The sequence below is a fragment of the Thunnus maccoyii genome, chromosome 1 (assembly GCF_910596095.1).
Source record: "Thunnus maccoyii chromosome 1, fThuMac1.1, whole genome shotgun sequence".
In the NCBI taxonomy this organism is placed as follows: domain Eukaryota; kingdom Metazoa; phylum Chordata; class Actinopteri; order Scombriformes; family Scombridae; genus Thunnus; species Thunnus maccoyii.
Window position 1 is genome coordinate 40,658,815 of NC_056533.1, and position 14,588 is coordinate 40,673,402.

At 45.1% G+C, this 14,588-nt stretch overlaps 1 protein-coding gene across 1 annotated transcript in view; it reads right to left on the reverse strand.

Annotated features, from left to right (window-relative positions):
• The window catches only part of LOC121910602 (transient receptor potential cation channel subfamily M member 1-like), a 63,629-nt gene that overhangs the window by 1,859 nt on the left and 47,182 nt on the right, over positions 1-14,588 (reverse strand). Inside the window, exons 17-26 of the mRNA XM_042431885.1 lie at positions 14,350-14,578; positions 10,526-10,657; positions 10,302-10,442; positions 10,019-10,147; positions 7,784-8,035; positions 7,471-7,663; positions 6,560-6,580; positions 6,228-6,372; positions 5,058-5,260; positions 2,950-3,082 (exon numbers count right to left, since the gene is read on the reverse strand). Of these exons, the coding sequence (XP_042287819.1) occupies positions 2,950-3,082; positions 5,058-5,260; positions 6,228-6,372; positions 6,560-6,580; positions 7,471-7,663; positions 7,784-8,035; positions 10,019-10,147; positions 10,302-10,442; positions 10,526-10,657; positions 14,350-14,578 (1,578 nt within the window). The remainder of the gene's footprint in view (positions 1-2,949; positions 3,083-5,057; positions 5,261-6,227; positions 6,373-6,559; positions 6,581-7,470; positions 7,664-7,783; positions 8,036-10,018; positions 10,148-10,301; positions 10,443-10,525; positions 10,658-14,349; positions 14,579-14,588) is intronic.

The window sequence follows — 14,588 nt, forward strand, 5'->3', positions numbered from 1 at the left end:
AACATACAACACCCACAGAACACGCCACGTACAACATACAACACCCAGAGAACACGCCACGTACAACATACAACACCCAGAGAACACGCCACGTACAACATACAACACCCAGAGAACACGCCACACAGAACATACAACACCAAGAGAACACGCCACGCAGAACATACAACACCCAGAGAACACGCCACGCAGAACATACAACACCAAGAGAACACGCCACGCAGAACATACAACACCCAGAGAACACGCCACGCAGAACATACAACACCCAGAGAACACGCCACACAGAACATACAACACCCAGAGAACACGCCACGTACAACATACAACACCCACAGAACACGCCACGTACAACATACAACACCCAGAGAACACGCCACACAGAACATACAACACCCAGAGAACACGCCACACAGAACATACAACACCCAGAGAACACGCCACGCAGAACATACAACACCTAGAGAACACGCCACATGCAACATACAACACCCAGAGAACACGCCACACAGAACATACAACACCCAGAGAACACGCCACACGCATCATACAACACCCAGAGAACACGCCACACAGAACATACAACACCCAGACAACACGCCACACAGAACATACAACACCCAGAGAACACGCCACACGCATCATACAACACCCAGAGAACACGCCACGCAGAACATACAACACCCAGAGAACACGCCATGCAGAACATACAACACCCAGAGAACACGCCACACAGAACATACAACACCTAGAGAACACGCCACACAGAACATACAACACCCAGAGAACACGCCAGGCAGAACATACAACACCCAGAGAACACGCCACAACGAACATACAACACCCAGAGAACACGCCACACGCATCATGCAACACCCAGAAAACACGCCACACAGAACATACACCCAGAGAACACGCCACATGCAACATACAACACCCAGAGAACACGCCACGCAGAACATACAACACCCAGAGAACACGCCACACAGAACATACAACACCCAGAGAACACGCCACACAGAACATACAACACCCAGAGAACACGCCACGTACAACATACAACACCCACAGAACACGCCACGTACAACATACAACACCCAGAGAACACGCCACACAGAACATACAACACCCAGAGAACACGCCACACAGAACATACAACACCCAGAGAACACGCCACATGCAACATACAACACCCAGAGAACACGCCACGTACAACATACAACACCCACAGAACACGCCACGTACAACATACAACACCCAGAGAACACGCCACACAGAACATACAACACCCAGAGAACACGCCACACAGAACATACAACACCCAGAGAACACGCCACGCAGAACATACAACACCTAGAGAACACGCCACATGCAACATACAACACCCAGAGAACACGCCACACAGAACATACAACACCCAGAGAACACGCCACACGCATCATACAACACCCAGAGAACACGCCACACAGAACATACAACACCCAGACAACACGCCACACAGAACATACAACACCCAGAGAACACGCCACACGCATCATACAACACCCAGAGAACACGCCACGCAGAACATACAACACCCAGAGAACACGCCATGCAGAACATACAACACCCAGAGAACACGCCACACAGAACATACAACACCTAGAGAACACGCCACACAGAACATACAACACCCAGAGAACACGCCAGGCAGAACATACAACACCCAGAGAACACGCCACACAGAACATACAACACCCAGAGAACACGCCACACGCATCATGCAACACCCAGAAAACACGCCACACAGAACATACACCCAGAGAACACGCCACATGCAACATACAACACCCAGAGAACACGCCACGCAGAACATACAACACCCAGAGAACACGCCACACAGAACATACAACACCCAGAGAACACGCCACGCAGAACATACAACACCCAGAGAACACGCCACATGCAACATACAACACCCAGAGAACACGCTACACAGAACATACAACACCCAGAGAACACGCCACATGCAACATACAACACCCAGAGAACACGCCACACAGAACATACAACACCCAGAGAACACGCCACACAGAACATACAACACCCAGAGAACACGCCACACAGAACATACAACACCCAGAGAACACGCCACATGCAACATACAACACCCAGAGAACACGCCACACAGAACATACAACACCCAGAGAACACGCCACATGCAACATACAACATCCAGAGAACACGCCACACAGAACATACAACACCCAGAGAACACGCCACACAGAACATACAACACCCAGAGAACACGCCACATGCAACATACAACACCCAGAGAACACGCCACACAGAACATACAACACCCAGAGAACACGCCACACAGAACATACAACACCCAGAGAACACACCACACAGAACATACAACACCCAGAGAACACGCCACGCAGAACATACAACACCCAGAGAACACGCCACGCAGAACATACAACACCCAGAGAACACACCACACGCATCATGCAACACCCAGAAAACACGCCACACAGAACATACACCCAGAGAACACGCCACACAGAACATACAACACCCAGAGAACACGCCACACAGAACATACAACACCCAGAGAACACGCCACATGCAACATACAACACCCAGAGAACACGCCACGCAGAACATACAACACCCAGAGAACACGCCACACAGAACATACAACACCCAGAGAACACGCCACATGCAACATACAACACCCAGAGATAGATAAATGATCAATAACAGCTGATAGATAAATGATCAATAACAGCTGATAGATATATAATCAATAACAGTGATAGATATATAATCAATAACAGCTGATAGACATATGATCAATAACAGCTGATAGATATATAATCAATAACAGCTGATAGGTATATAATCAATAACAGTCTGACAGATATATAATCAATAACAGCTGATAGGTATATAATCAATAACCTCTCTGATGTGACTCGGATTCTCTCGTTGTTGGACGATTGTTTCTCGTCGTCTTTCTCGCGGAAGTATTCCTCCACACACTGCTCCTCGAACTCATGCAGACTCTTCAGCTCGTCTGAGCTCAGCACCAACTCTGAGGAGACAGAGTTATTGATCCATGGATCAATCAATCCAGCTCTGATTGATCCATGGATCAATCAATCCAACTCTGATTGATCCATGGATCAATCAAACCCAACTCTGAGGAGACACAGTTATTGATCCATGGATCAATCAATCCAACTCTGATTGATCCATGGATCAATCAATTCAACTCTGAGGAGACACAGTTATTGATCCATGGATCAATCAATCCAACTCTGATTGATCCATGTATCAATCAATCCAACTCTGAGGAATCATAGTTATTGATCCATGGATCAATCAATCCAGCTCTGATTGATCCATGGATCAATCAATCCAGCTCTGAGGAGACAGTTATTGATCCATGGATCAATCAATTCAACTCTGAGGAATCACAGTTATTGATCCATGGATCAATCAATTCAACTCTGAGGAATCACAGTTATTGATCCATGGATCAATCAATTCAGCTCTGATTGATCCATGGATCAATCAATTCAACTCTGATTGATACATGGATCAATCAATCCAGCTCTGATTGATCCATGGATCAATCAATCCAACTCTGATTGATCCATGGATCAATCAATTCAACTCTGAGGAGACACAGTTATTGATCCATGGATCAATCAATCCAACTCTGATTGATCCATGTATCAATCAATCCAACTCTGAGGAATCACAGTTATTGATCCATGGATCAATCAATTCAACTCTGAGGAGACACAGTTATTGATCCATGGATCAATCAATCCAACTCTGAGGAGACACAGTTATTGATCCATGTATCAATCAATCCAACTCTGAGGAGACACAGTTATTGATCCATGGATCAATCAATCCAACTCTGAGGAGACACAGTTATTGATCCATGGATCAATCAATCCAACTCTGAGGAGACACAGTTATTGATCCATGGATCAATCAAGCCAACTCTGATTGATCCATGTATCAATCAATCCAACTCTGAGGAATCACAGTTATTGATCCATGTATCAATCAATCCAACTCTGAGGAATCACAGTTATTGATCCATGTATCAATCAATTCAACTCTGAGGAGACACAGTTATTGATCCATGGATCAATCAATTCAACTCTGATTGATCCATGGATCAATCAATCCAACTCTGAGGAGACAGTTATTGATCCATGGATCAATCAATTCAGCTCTGAGGAATCACAGTTATTGATCCATGGATCAATCAATTCAACTCTGATTGATCCATGGATCAATCAATCCAGCTCTGATTGATCCATGGATCAATCAATCCAACTCTGATTGATCCATGGATCAATCAATTCAATTCTGAGGAATCACAGTTATTGATCCATGGATCAATCAATCCAACTCTGATTGATCCATGTATCAATCAATCCAACTCTGAGGAATCACAGTTATTGATCCATGGATCAATCAATTCAACTCTGAGGAGACACAGTTATTGATCCATGGATCAATCAATCCAACTCTGAGGAGACACAGTTATTGATCCATGGATCAATCAATTCAACTCTGAGGAGACACAGTTATTGATCCATGGATCAATCAATCCAACTCTGAGGAGACACAGTTATTGATCCATGGATCAATCAATTCAACTCTGAGGAATCACAGTTATTGATCCATGGATCAATCAATTCAACTCTGAGGAATCACAGTTATTGATCCATGGATCAATCAATTCAGCTCTGAGGAGACACAGTTATTGATCCATGTATCAATCAATTCAGCTCTGAGGAGACACAGTTATTGATCCATGTATCAATCAATTCAGCTCTGAGGAGACACAGTTATTGATCCATGTATCAATCAATTCAGCTCTGAGGAGACACAGTTATTGATCCATGGATCAATCAATTCAAATCTGAGGAATCATAGTTATTGATCCATGTATCAATCAAACCCAACTCTGAGGAATCACAGTTATTGATCGATGTATCAATCAAACAGGTTTCATCTATATTCAATAATCGGGATCTTACGCAGTCGCCTCTCGCGGTCATCGTGCTCGCCCTCCGGCCGCCGCCTGCAGTGGCAGCACAGCCTCTTGAGGACGATGTAGATGTGGGGGAAGACGATGAGCGGCGGCGGCAGGATGGGCCGGTCATGGAAGGTCATGATCAGCTGATACCGCTGGAACTTCCACACCTGGTTGGAGATGGACTTCACCTCGAAGAAGGTGTTGCTGCGGACAGACGCGCACACACAAGCTTTTAATCTTACTCTTCTTCACTGGCAGAGCTTTTATTTTGAAAACATCTTCCTGCAGACAGTAGTTTCCTTTTCCTGTGACGGCAGGACTTGGTCTCTGGTCTGAGCTCCGTATCTGAGCCTCATGCACGTAAACCCAAAATATCATATTTATAAAAATGTGCACGCATGGACCGACCTCATATCCCGCCCACTACACTCCCGTAATTAATCACAAATGATCAACGCAAAAACCGTCATCAATGTCGACGTTCAGGCTGATGTCACGTGTCCTGCAGACGACTCCATGAACAACAAGACCTCTGACAACGCTCGATCGATCTCTGATACGAGTACGAAGAACGATCAGACCCTCTGAGTCTGCCGCTACGGAGAGGAACCAGAAGGGACAACGTGCAGGCGGCAAGGAAATCCATCTATCGGCCAGACAGCCGATCCAAAGCCGAGGGAGGGAACATAACGCCGAGGGAACAGGTGAGGCGGCACGAGAACAACTCAGAGGGCCGGCTGTACCGAAGGACGATGGACAGATGTACTCGCACGCCACGCTGTCTCTCTGACGCACGACTCTCTGAGGAAACTCACTCCAGCCGCCGATTCATTCGTCCTGAAGCTGAGAGTCTGCAGACCTGCTGGTCAACAGATGACCGTTCAGTCCTCTGCTGGCGCCAAGACACCCATCGTCCTGTGACGTCATCCTTGTGTTCAGTGTTACAATAATCAATAAAAATACTAAATTATAGATGTTTGCTTGTAGCTGAAAGATGCTTCTGGAATAATTACAGCTCACTACAAACACACTGCTGGTTTAAATGTTTATAATAAAGTCTTTATTATTATATCTATATATTGATTAATTATATACACATATATATATAGAGAGAGAGAGTGGACAGACAGGTGAGTACAGGTGAGCGTCTGGTCTGACGTCAGTGACTCACTTGAAGACGGCGATCAGCAGGTTGACCAGCAGGATGTTCGCCACCAGCAGGTAACACGCCATGATGGCCGGAGTCAGCCAGGCGCCGGGAATACACGGAGGAAGCTTCTTACCGTCTTCATCATACATGTTGTCTCCACACGGAGCTGCACACACACACACACACACATACACACACACACACACACACATACACACACACACACACACACATATACACACACACACACACACACACACACATACACATACAGACACACACTAGTTATCTAACGCTGATATATAATCAATAAAACCATTATTATAGTTAGTTAATATATAATTGATACTCACGATTGATCTCCATGGCATAAACTGTCCATCAACAGAAAACAGAACACAATCAATAACAGGACGAAACAAGAGAAGAAGAAGACTTCCTGTTAGATCATCTGACGCACTTTCACCAAAATAAAACACAAACAGGAAACAAACTTTAACAAGTCTGAGACACTTCAGGGACAGAACGACATCATCTGATATTGATTATAGATCAGAAACAGACACACACACCAAACAACAGGATAGTGTGTGAGTGTGTGTATGTGTGTGTGTGTGTGTGTGTGTGTGTGTGTGTGTGTGTATGTGTGTGTGTGTGTGTGTGTGTGTGTATGTGTGTATGTGTGTGTGTGTGTGTCACAGTGGTCTAACAGGGTTCCTCTATAACAGACAATCTATTGATCTTCCTTAAAAAATTTGCATTTTTCCTGAAGAATCTTATTTTTAAAAGCTTGTTATATTATCCATTGTGTCAAATCTTCATCTGAAAAGTAACTAAAGCTGTTAAATAAATGTAGTAGAAAGTACAATATTTCCCTCTGAAATGTAGAGAATAACATCACATGGAAATACTCAAGTACAGTACAAGTACCTCAACGTTGTACTTCAGTACTTCAGTAAATGTTCCAGGTTTTCCAGGAATCCTCAAAATGCATAAATATTTAAATAATCCAGGTTCATGTTCACTTTGTTCAGCACTAAAGAAACTAATAAAGACTTTCCAGGTTTTCAAGGACCCTGTCATCCCTCTGTATGGCTGTTCAGCGGACGATGAGGATGATGAGGATGATGAGGATGATGAGGACGATGAGGACGATGAGGACGATGAGGACGATGAGGACGATGAGGATGATGAGGATGATGAGGACGATGAGGACGATGAGGACGATGAGGACCAACAGCTGACTGACTGACTGAAGTCTTACTATGAACTCTAGTCTTACGGTCTATGGAGTCTGCAAACACCTCGCCGTAGATCATCCAGTACGGCATGTAGAAGATGTTGCGGGCCAGACGCCACGTCGGCTCCTCGTCCGGGTGGAGGATGGCCTGCCGCGCCACGCCAAAGCTCATCAGCACCACCAGCATGATGACCACGAAGTACAGCATGTCGATCATCTGCAGACACAGTCAGACCAAAGTGTATCGATACATTTACAATAATAAACTGTATAAACACCTTCCATACACATTTAAAAACTGTTTCCGACGTTATGATGTCATGGCGTGTCATCCTACCATCTTGCCGATCATCATGACGTAGGGTCCCAGGTACTTGTTGACCCCGAAGATGTCGAGCACTCGGATGTACCAGAAGATGATGTCGACGCAGTAGATGACGCGTCCGTAGCCCATGTAGGGCTCGCTCTGCAGCCGCAGCAGCAGCCCGAGCAGGAACACGCAGATCGCCACCAAGTCCGTGATGTTCCAGTAATCCTCCAACCACACGTTCACCTTCTGCTTCAGCTTCCCCGGCTCCGACATCAAGATCTGAGAGAGGGCAACATGTGACACGTCTGCATGTGGAGCTGCATATCAAACCTGACTGAGACATGAGACAGACTGTAACATTCAGTGTCAGCGCCAACTTTAACAGCAGATCTCTGTTCACTTCCTGTTTACAACTAACAGTCAACTCTGATTTTATAAACCACAATCGTCCTCGAGCCTTGGCTGACGTGCTGACGTGCTGACATGCTGACATGCTAACGTGCTGACATGCTAACGTGCTAACGTGCTGACGTGCTAACGTGCTACGGTAAGCGTATTGTGTCATTTCCGGTTGCTGACTGTGGTTCCTGACAGTGTCTCTGCTGCTCCCAGCTCAGTTAACTTTGTGGATAAATACCTGCTGTATATTTAAACGTACGCTACTCTTAGCTCTCTCCTTCTTTTACTGACTTTTCTCGCTAATCCGACAGTTGTTAGTTATCTTCAGCTCAGCAAACGATGTGGGCTTCATAGATAACTGGCAGACTTTCTGGGGAAGACCTGGTCTGGTTAGGAGAGACGGCATACATCCCACTCTGGATGGAGCTGCTCTCATATCTAGAAATATGGCTGAGTTTATTAGTAGACCAAAACCATGACAACCCAGTTGAGACCAGGAGGCAGAGCTGCAGTCCTACACGCTTCTCTGCACCTCCATTAGAGCAGTTACCCACCCAAAACCACATAGAGACCACGTCTGTCCCCAAAACCACATAGAGACTGTGTCTGTCCCCAAAACCACATAGAGACTGTGTCTGTCCCCCAAAACCACATAGAGACTGTGTCTGTCCCCAAAACCACATAGACTGTGTCTGTCCCCAAAACCACATAGAGACCGTGTCTGTCCCCAAAACCACATAGAGACCGCATCTGTCCCCAAAACCACATAGAGACTGTGTCTGTCCCCCAAAACCACATAGAGACCGCGTCTGTCCCCAAAACCACATAGAGACTGTGTCTGTCCCCCAAAACCACATAGAGACCGCATCTGTCCCCAAAACCACATAGAGACCGCATCTGTCCCCAAAACCACATAGAGACCATGTCTGTCCCCAAAACCACATAGAGACCGCGTCTGTCCCCAAAACCACATAAAGACTGCATCTGTCCTCCGACCACTTAAATCAATTAAATCCAAAGTAAACAGAAGAGGATTCATTCATAAAAACCTAATAAAAATTAACACCAACATTGCAACAGTACAACAAAATAAGAGAATTAAATGTGGACTCTTGAACATTAGATCTCTTTCCATTTATGATTTATTACCAAAATGGAAAATAAAGTCCTGAGCTTTGTTTGTAGATAATTTAAATTGTCATTGATAAACCAGAACTGGAAAATGTTGTGATGTTAAGATATGTGATGATGGCTCCACTGACTAAGAGCCGCTGTCTTTACGGAGAGACGTCTCTCCTTAATCATTGTTACATCATTTAACATATTTAATTTCCGGCAGTGATGTGACGACGGTTGAAGGCTCAGATGTGATGTGGTCCTGCTGATCCAGGCGTCACATCAGAAAACACTTTTGTTCTGAAGTTCATGGGCCAACCACAGAGTCTGTCCTTTAATCTGGAAGACTTGTTTGTTGCAGAATATCAGAAACTCTCAACATTGAGGCGTCCTGGTGACTGAACATCATTCCCCGTCTCCATGAACTGAATGTAAATGTACATTTTTACACAGATGACACCAAACTTTATATTGAAATTCAGATTCAGACTCTTTGCACTCTACTGTCATGAACTCAGCGGCACAGATCGCAGTGCCCGGTGCAACTTCTGGCAACTTGGATACAGGGTGAATTCAGGAAGAACACATTCTCATACATTATAGGCGGACGTGTTGAAGGCTGTGACAATTGTAGTCAGATGATGTTTCTGGACACGTTGATGGTCCAGGAGTCTCCATGTTTCCGTCACAATGATCCATATGAACACAACTGTAGCGCCAGGTGTTCAGGTGCGTCTCTGTGTTTACCTGTCGGGCTTTCTCCAGTCCCAGAGTGATGATGTAAGAGATGACAATCCACTCCTGCAGAGACGGCCATCGCTCCATCTTCACCAGGATGATGTAATTATACAACATCAGGTAGACCAGGTAGGAGATCTGACACACACAGACACACGGGTGTTTAATGTGACTAATATAATCTCATCTAATACAGGTGTCAGTTTCACACTGTTATCACCATTATTATTATTATTATTATTATTTTCTATTATAGCTTCAACATGTTTCGAAACAATAAAAGTCTACTTGCCGTGTTGAACCAGAACTTGGTGAAGGGAGCGTTGTAGAACTCATAGATCTTCCTCCCGATGGGAACCCTCCTCCTGTGTTTCTTCTGGTTCTCTTCTTCGTCTCCTTTCTTGGATGTTGTGTCGACGTTAGAGACGGCGTCCTGAAAACAGAACCGTCATCAGTAATAAACTCTCGCTGGCGACGGGAACGGTACTGAAGCCGGCTCAGGTGTCGGTGGTGTACCTTGCTGGATTTGTTGTCATCATCTTTAGTTTTGCCGTCGTTGTTTTGTTTGGAAGAATGAAACGAAGATTCGTCTCCGATACGAAACTCCAGCAGGAGGATGGCGGGAGGGAAAATGATTCCTAAAATCACCTGCAGACACAAGGAAGGGGAGCAAAAGACTTTTTATAATGACAATATAAGAGGCGGCTGTGTGGCGGTAAAACAGCGAATATGAAGCTGTTAGATATTCGCTGGTCTCTGTCAAACCATGTTTATATATATAAATACCAAAGACAAAACTTGTCACGGCTGGACATATTGTGAGTTTTTGTTTTCTTTTTGAGCTTGTTCATCAGTCAGCTGACAGACGATACCCTGACGGTTTACTGTACATCTAGATACAGCATTTCAGGTTGATAAATAAGTTTTATACAGGTAAAGTAGAAAACAAATAGCAACAGTAGAATAACCAGAGTACATATAACAAGACAGAGTCCAATCAGCAGCTACCACGACCTGAGGCTGAACTACCTTAACCCTCTAAAACCTACATAAACAAAGTGCCTGGACATGCTTTTATATTTTTGCCAATTTTGAGCTTATTCTGTCAGTGAGAATCAAGTGTTATACATCATATTATTCAGGGGAACCTGCCCTTTCTGGTGCAGTATAAAGTCACCATCATGCATTACCTTTGTGTGAGAATACCATATTTGACAAAAAAAAAAGTGTCCAGTGAAAAAAAATGTATGTTTTGCTGAATAACCCCAAAGTCAACCAGTTGTTTTTTCAACGTGAAAAGTTGTATTTAGGTGTTTTGGAGCTTGATGTGAAGTTTTCAGTGAGTTACAGTCATTTGTTTGCAGATTATCTCAGGCTTTTTTTTAGTAGACACTGTGACAATATATACATTCTGGTGCTGTCTTTATATTTTGGTCAACATCACCTCTGAGAGTAAATATCAAACTGTTATATATCACTGAGAAATTGACGACCTAATCAGTTGATATATGGAAGACTGCAGTCACTTCACACAGTGACTCGAGTGAAGCTCCTGTTCCTGCATCACTTGATTGCACGCATGGTAAATCAGCCCTGATGGTTGTAAAGGAACCATTCAAGATGCCTCAGAGAGCTGATAATCTCACAGTTCAGACCAAAAAATAAGCTTGTCGATATCATAAACGGTTCCGAAGTTATTTAATGTTTTGTAGAACAAGTGAAGCGTTGACACTACGCTCCGTTCCAGAGGGTTTAAGTGCAACTGATGACTGCTAGCGGCTCCAGTTGATTCTAACTGCTTCAAAAAGCCTCAGCTTCTCTCTGGAAATACTAAGTCAATCATTGTTTTCAACGAGTCATTCTGGTCTCAGTCTCTAAATTCAGGCCCTCTCATAAGTGAGCTGGTGGTCATTTTAGAAATTATCGCTCTGTTATTAAGATTTGAAGACTTAAATTAGCTTTGATGTCTGCTGTGTGGGCGTTGATTGACAGCTGCGGCTCTCCCTGGCTCCTGGACTCTCACAATATTTCACTAAGTTTAATGTTACTTGATGTCAATACCTGCCCTGTTAGCACAGTTTAGCTATAGTAGCTAACATGATAAAGTAGCTAACGTTAGCCCAAGTGTGCAGTGCTCGGTGTTCCCAGTAAGCTAGCATTAGCTTCAGTCCGAGGGGCGTTTCGGAAGCGTGACCATAAACTGCAACACTGGGCTTCAAACTGGTGCCAGTGAAACCAACAGGTGACATCACACCTCTCTATGTCCATCTGTATATACAGGCTGTGTTTGAGTCTAATCCAAACACTGACATTTGCAAACTTTAAGGTAAAGTTTTAGACTGCAGCCCGCAACATACAGCGTCATTATTCCCTATTTACAGAGTACTTCCTGTATACCAACAGAGTACCAGAACAATGAGTCCTGCTACACACACGTAGGTACAAGGGAGCAAGATGAATCTAGTTTTAGTTTCTATTGAGCTCATTTGTTGTTAAGTTGCATTTTATCAAACTGAGGGACAGGTTGTATTATTCCATCATATGAGTACTGTCATAATCAATTGATTGATCAGTAGATAAAATCCCTGTCTTTATTCCCAGGAGCCCAAGTGAACATATTCAGATGTTTTGTCTGAACAGTCACAAACAAGAAGATGTTGAGTTGACTTTCATGGAAAACTGGGAAACTAGCAAATATGTACATGTGAGAAGCAGCTACCAGAGAGGATTTGGTGTTTTGCATAGAAAGAAGCCAGTACATTTCCAGTCATTCAGCCAATTGATTAATCATCTATTCATTTCAGATCTAGAGTGCTACCATGTATAATGGCGCCAAAGGACCTGAACCTGAACCAAAGTCAACCAAAGCACTTCTCTTTGTGTTTTTTGTAGATTCAACTCTGACAGAAGCCCTCAGTGCTGTTCCTACCATCAGTCTGTTCCTACCATCAGGCTGTTCCTACCTTCAGGCTGTTCCTACCATCAGTCTGTTCCTACCATCAGTCTGTTCCTACCTTCAGGCTGTTCCTACCATCAGTCTGTTCCTACCTTCAGGCTGTTCCTACCATCAGTCTGTTCCTACCATCAGGCTGTTCCTTCCATCAGGCTGTTCCTTCCATCAGTCTGTTCCTACCATCAGGCTGTTCCTACCATCAGGCTGTTCCTACCATCAGTCTGTTCCTACCTTCAGGCTGTTCCTACCATCAGTCTGTTCCTACCATCAGGCTGTTCCTACCATCAGGCTGTTCCTACCATCAGTCTGTTCCTACCTTCAGTCTGTTCCTACCTGCAGGCTGTTCCTACCATCAGGCTGTTCCTACCTGCAGGCTGTTCCTACCATCAGTCTGTTCCTACCTTCGGGCTGTTCCTACCATCAGGCTGTTCCTACCATCAGGCTGTTCCTACCTGCAGGCTGTTCCTACCATCAGGCTGTTCCTACCTTCGGGTTGTTCCTACCATCAGGCTGTTCCTACCTTCGGGTTGTTCCTACCTTCGGGCTGTTCCTACCATCAGGCTGTTCCTACCTTCGGGTTGTTCCTACCATCAGGCTGTTCCTACCTGCAGGCTGTTCCTACCATCAGGCTGTTCCTACCTTCGGGTTGTTCCTACCATCAGGCTGTTCCTACCATCAGGCTGTTCCTACCTTCGGGTTGTTCCTACCATCAGGCTGTTCCTACCTTCGGGCTGTTCCTACCTTCAGGCTGTTCCTACCTGCAGGCTGTTCCTACCATCAGTCTGTTCCTACCATCAGGCTGTTCCTACCATCAGGCTGTTCCTACCTTCAGGCTGTTCCTACCATCAGTCTGTTCCTACCATCAGGCTGTTCCTACACTCAGGCTGTTCCTACCTTCAGGCTGTTCCTTCCATCAGGCTGTTCCTACCATCAGGCAGTTCCTACCTTCAGTCTGTTCCTACACTCAGGCTGTTCCTACCTTCAGGCTGTTCCTACCTTCAGGCTGTTCCTACCATCAGTCTGTTCCTACCATCAGTCTGTTCCTACCATCAGGCTGTTCCTACCATCAGGCTGTTCCTACCATCAGTCTGTTCCTACCATCAGTCTGTTCCTACCATCAGTCTGTTCCTACCATCAGGCTGTTCCTACCATCAGTCTGTTCCTACCTTCAGGGTGTTCCTACCTTCAGGCTGTTCCTACCATCAGTCTGTTCCTACCATCAGGCTGTTCCTACCATCAGTCTGTTCCTACCATCAGGCTGTTCCTACCATCAGTCTGTTCCTACCATCAGTCTGTTCCTACCATCAGGCTGTTCCTTCCATCAGGCTGTTCCTACCATCAGGCAGTTCCTACCTTCAGTCTGTTCCTACCCTCAGGCTGTTCCTACCTTCAGGCTGTTGCTCTTTCCCATCCTCAGACAGCCCATCCACATGTCGGTCAGCAGCATCTGGCTGCAGGTGTGAGCGATGAAATCTCTGTGTTTAGCGGCCACTGCCAGCTTCAGACAGGTGGAGTTACTCCAGTTCTTCAGTTCATATGTCAGCAGCTTCATGGCCACCTGCTCGTCGTGTTTGTATGACTGATCCAGCAGCTCGTAGGCCAGCTGACCGAACTCCCTGCACAGGA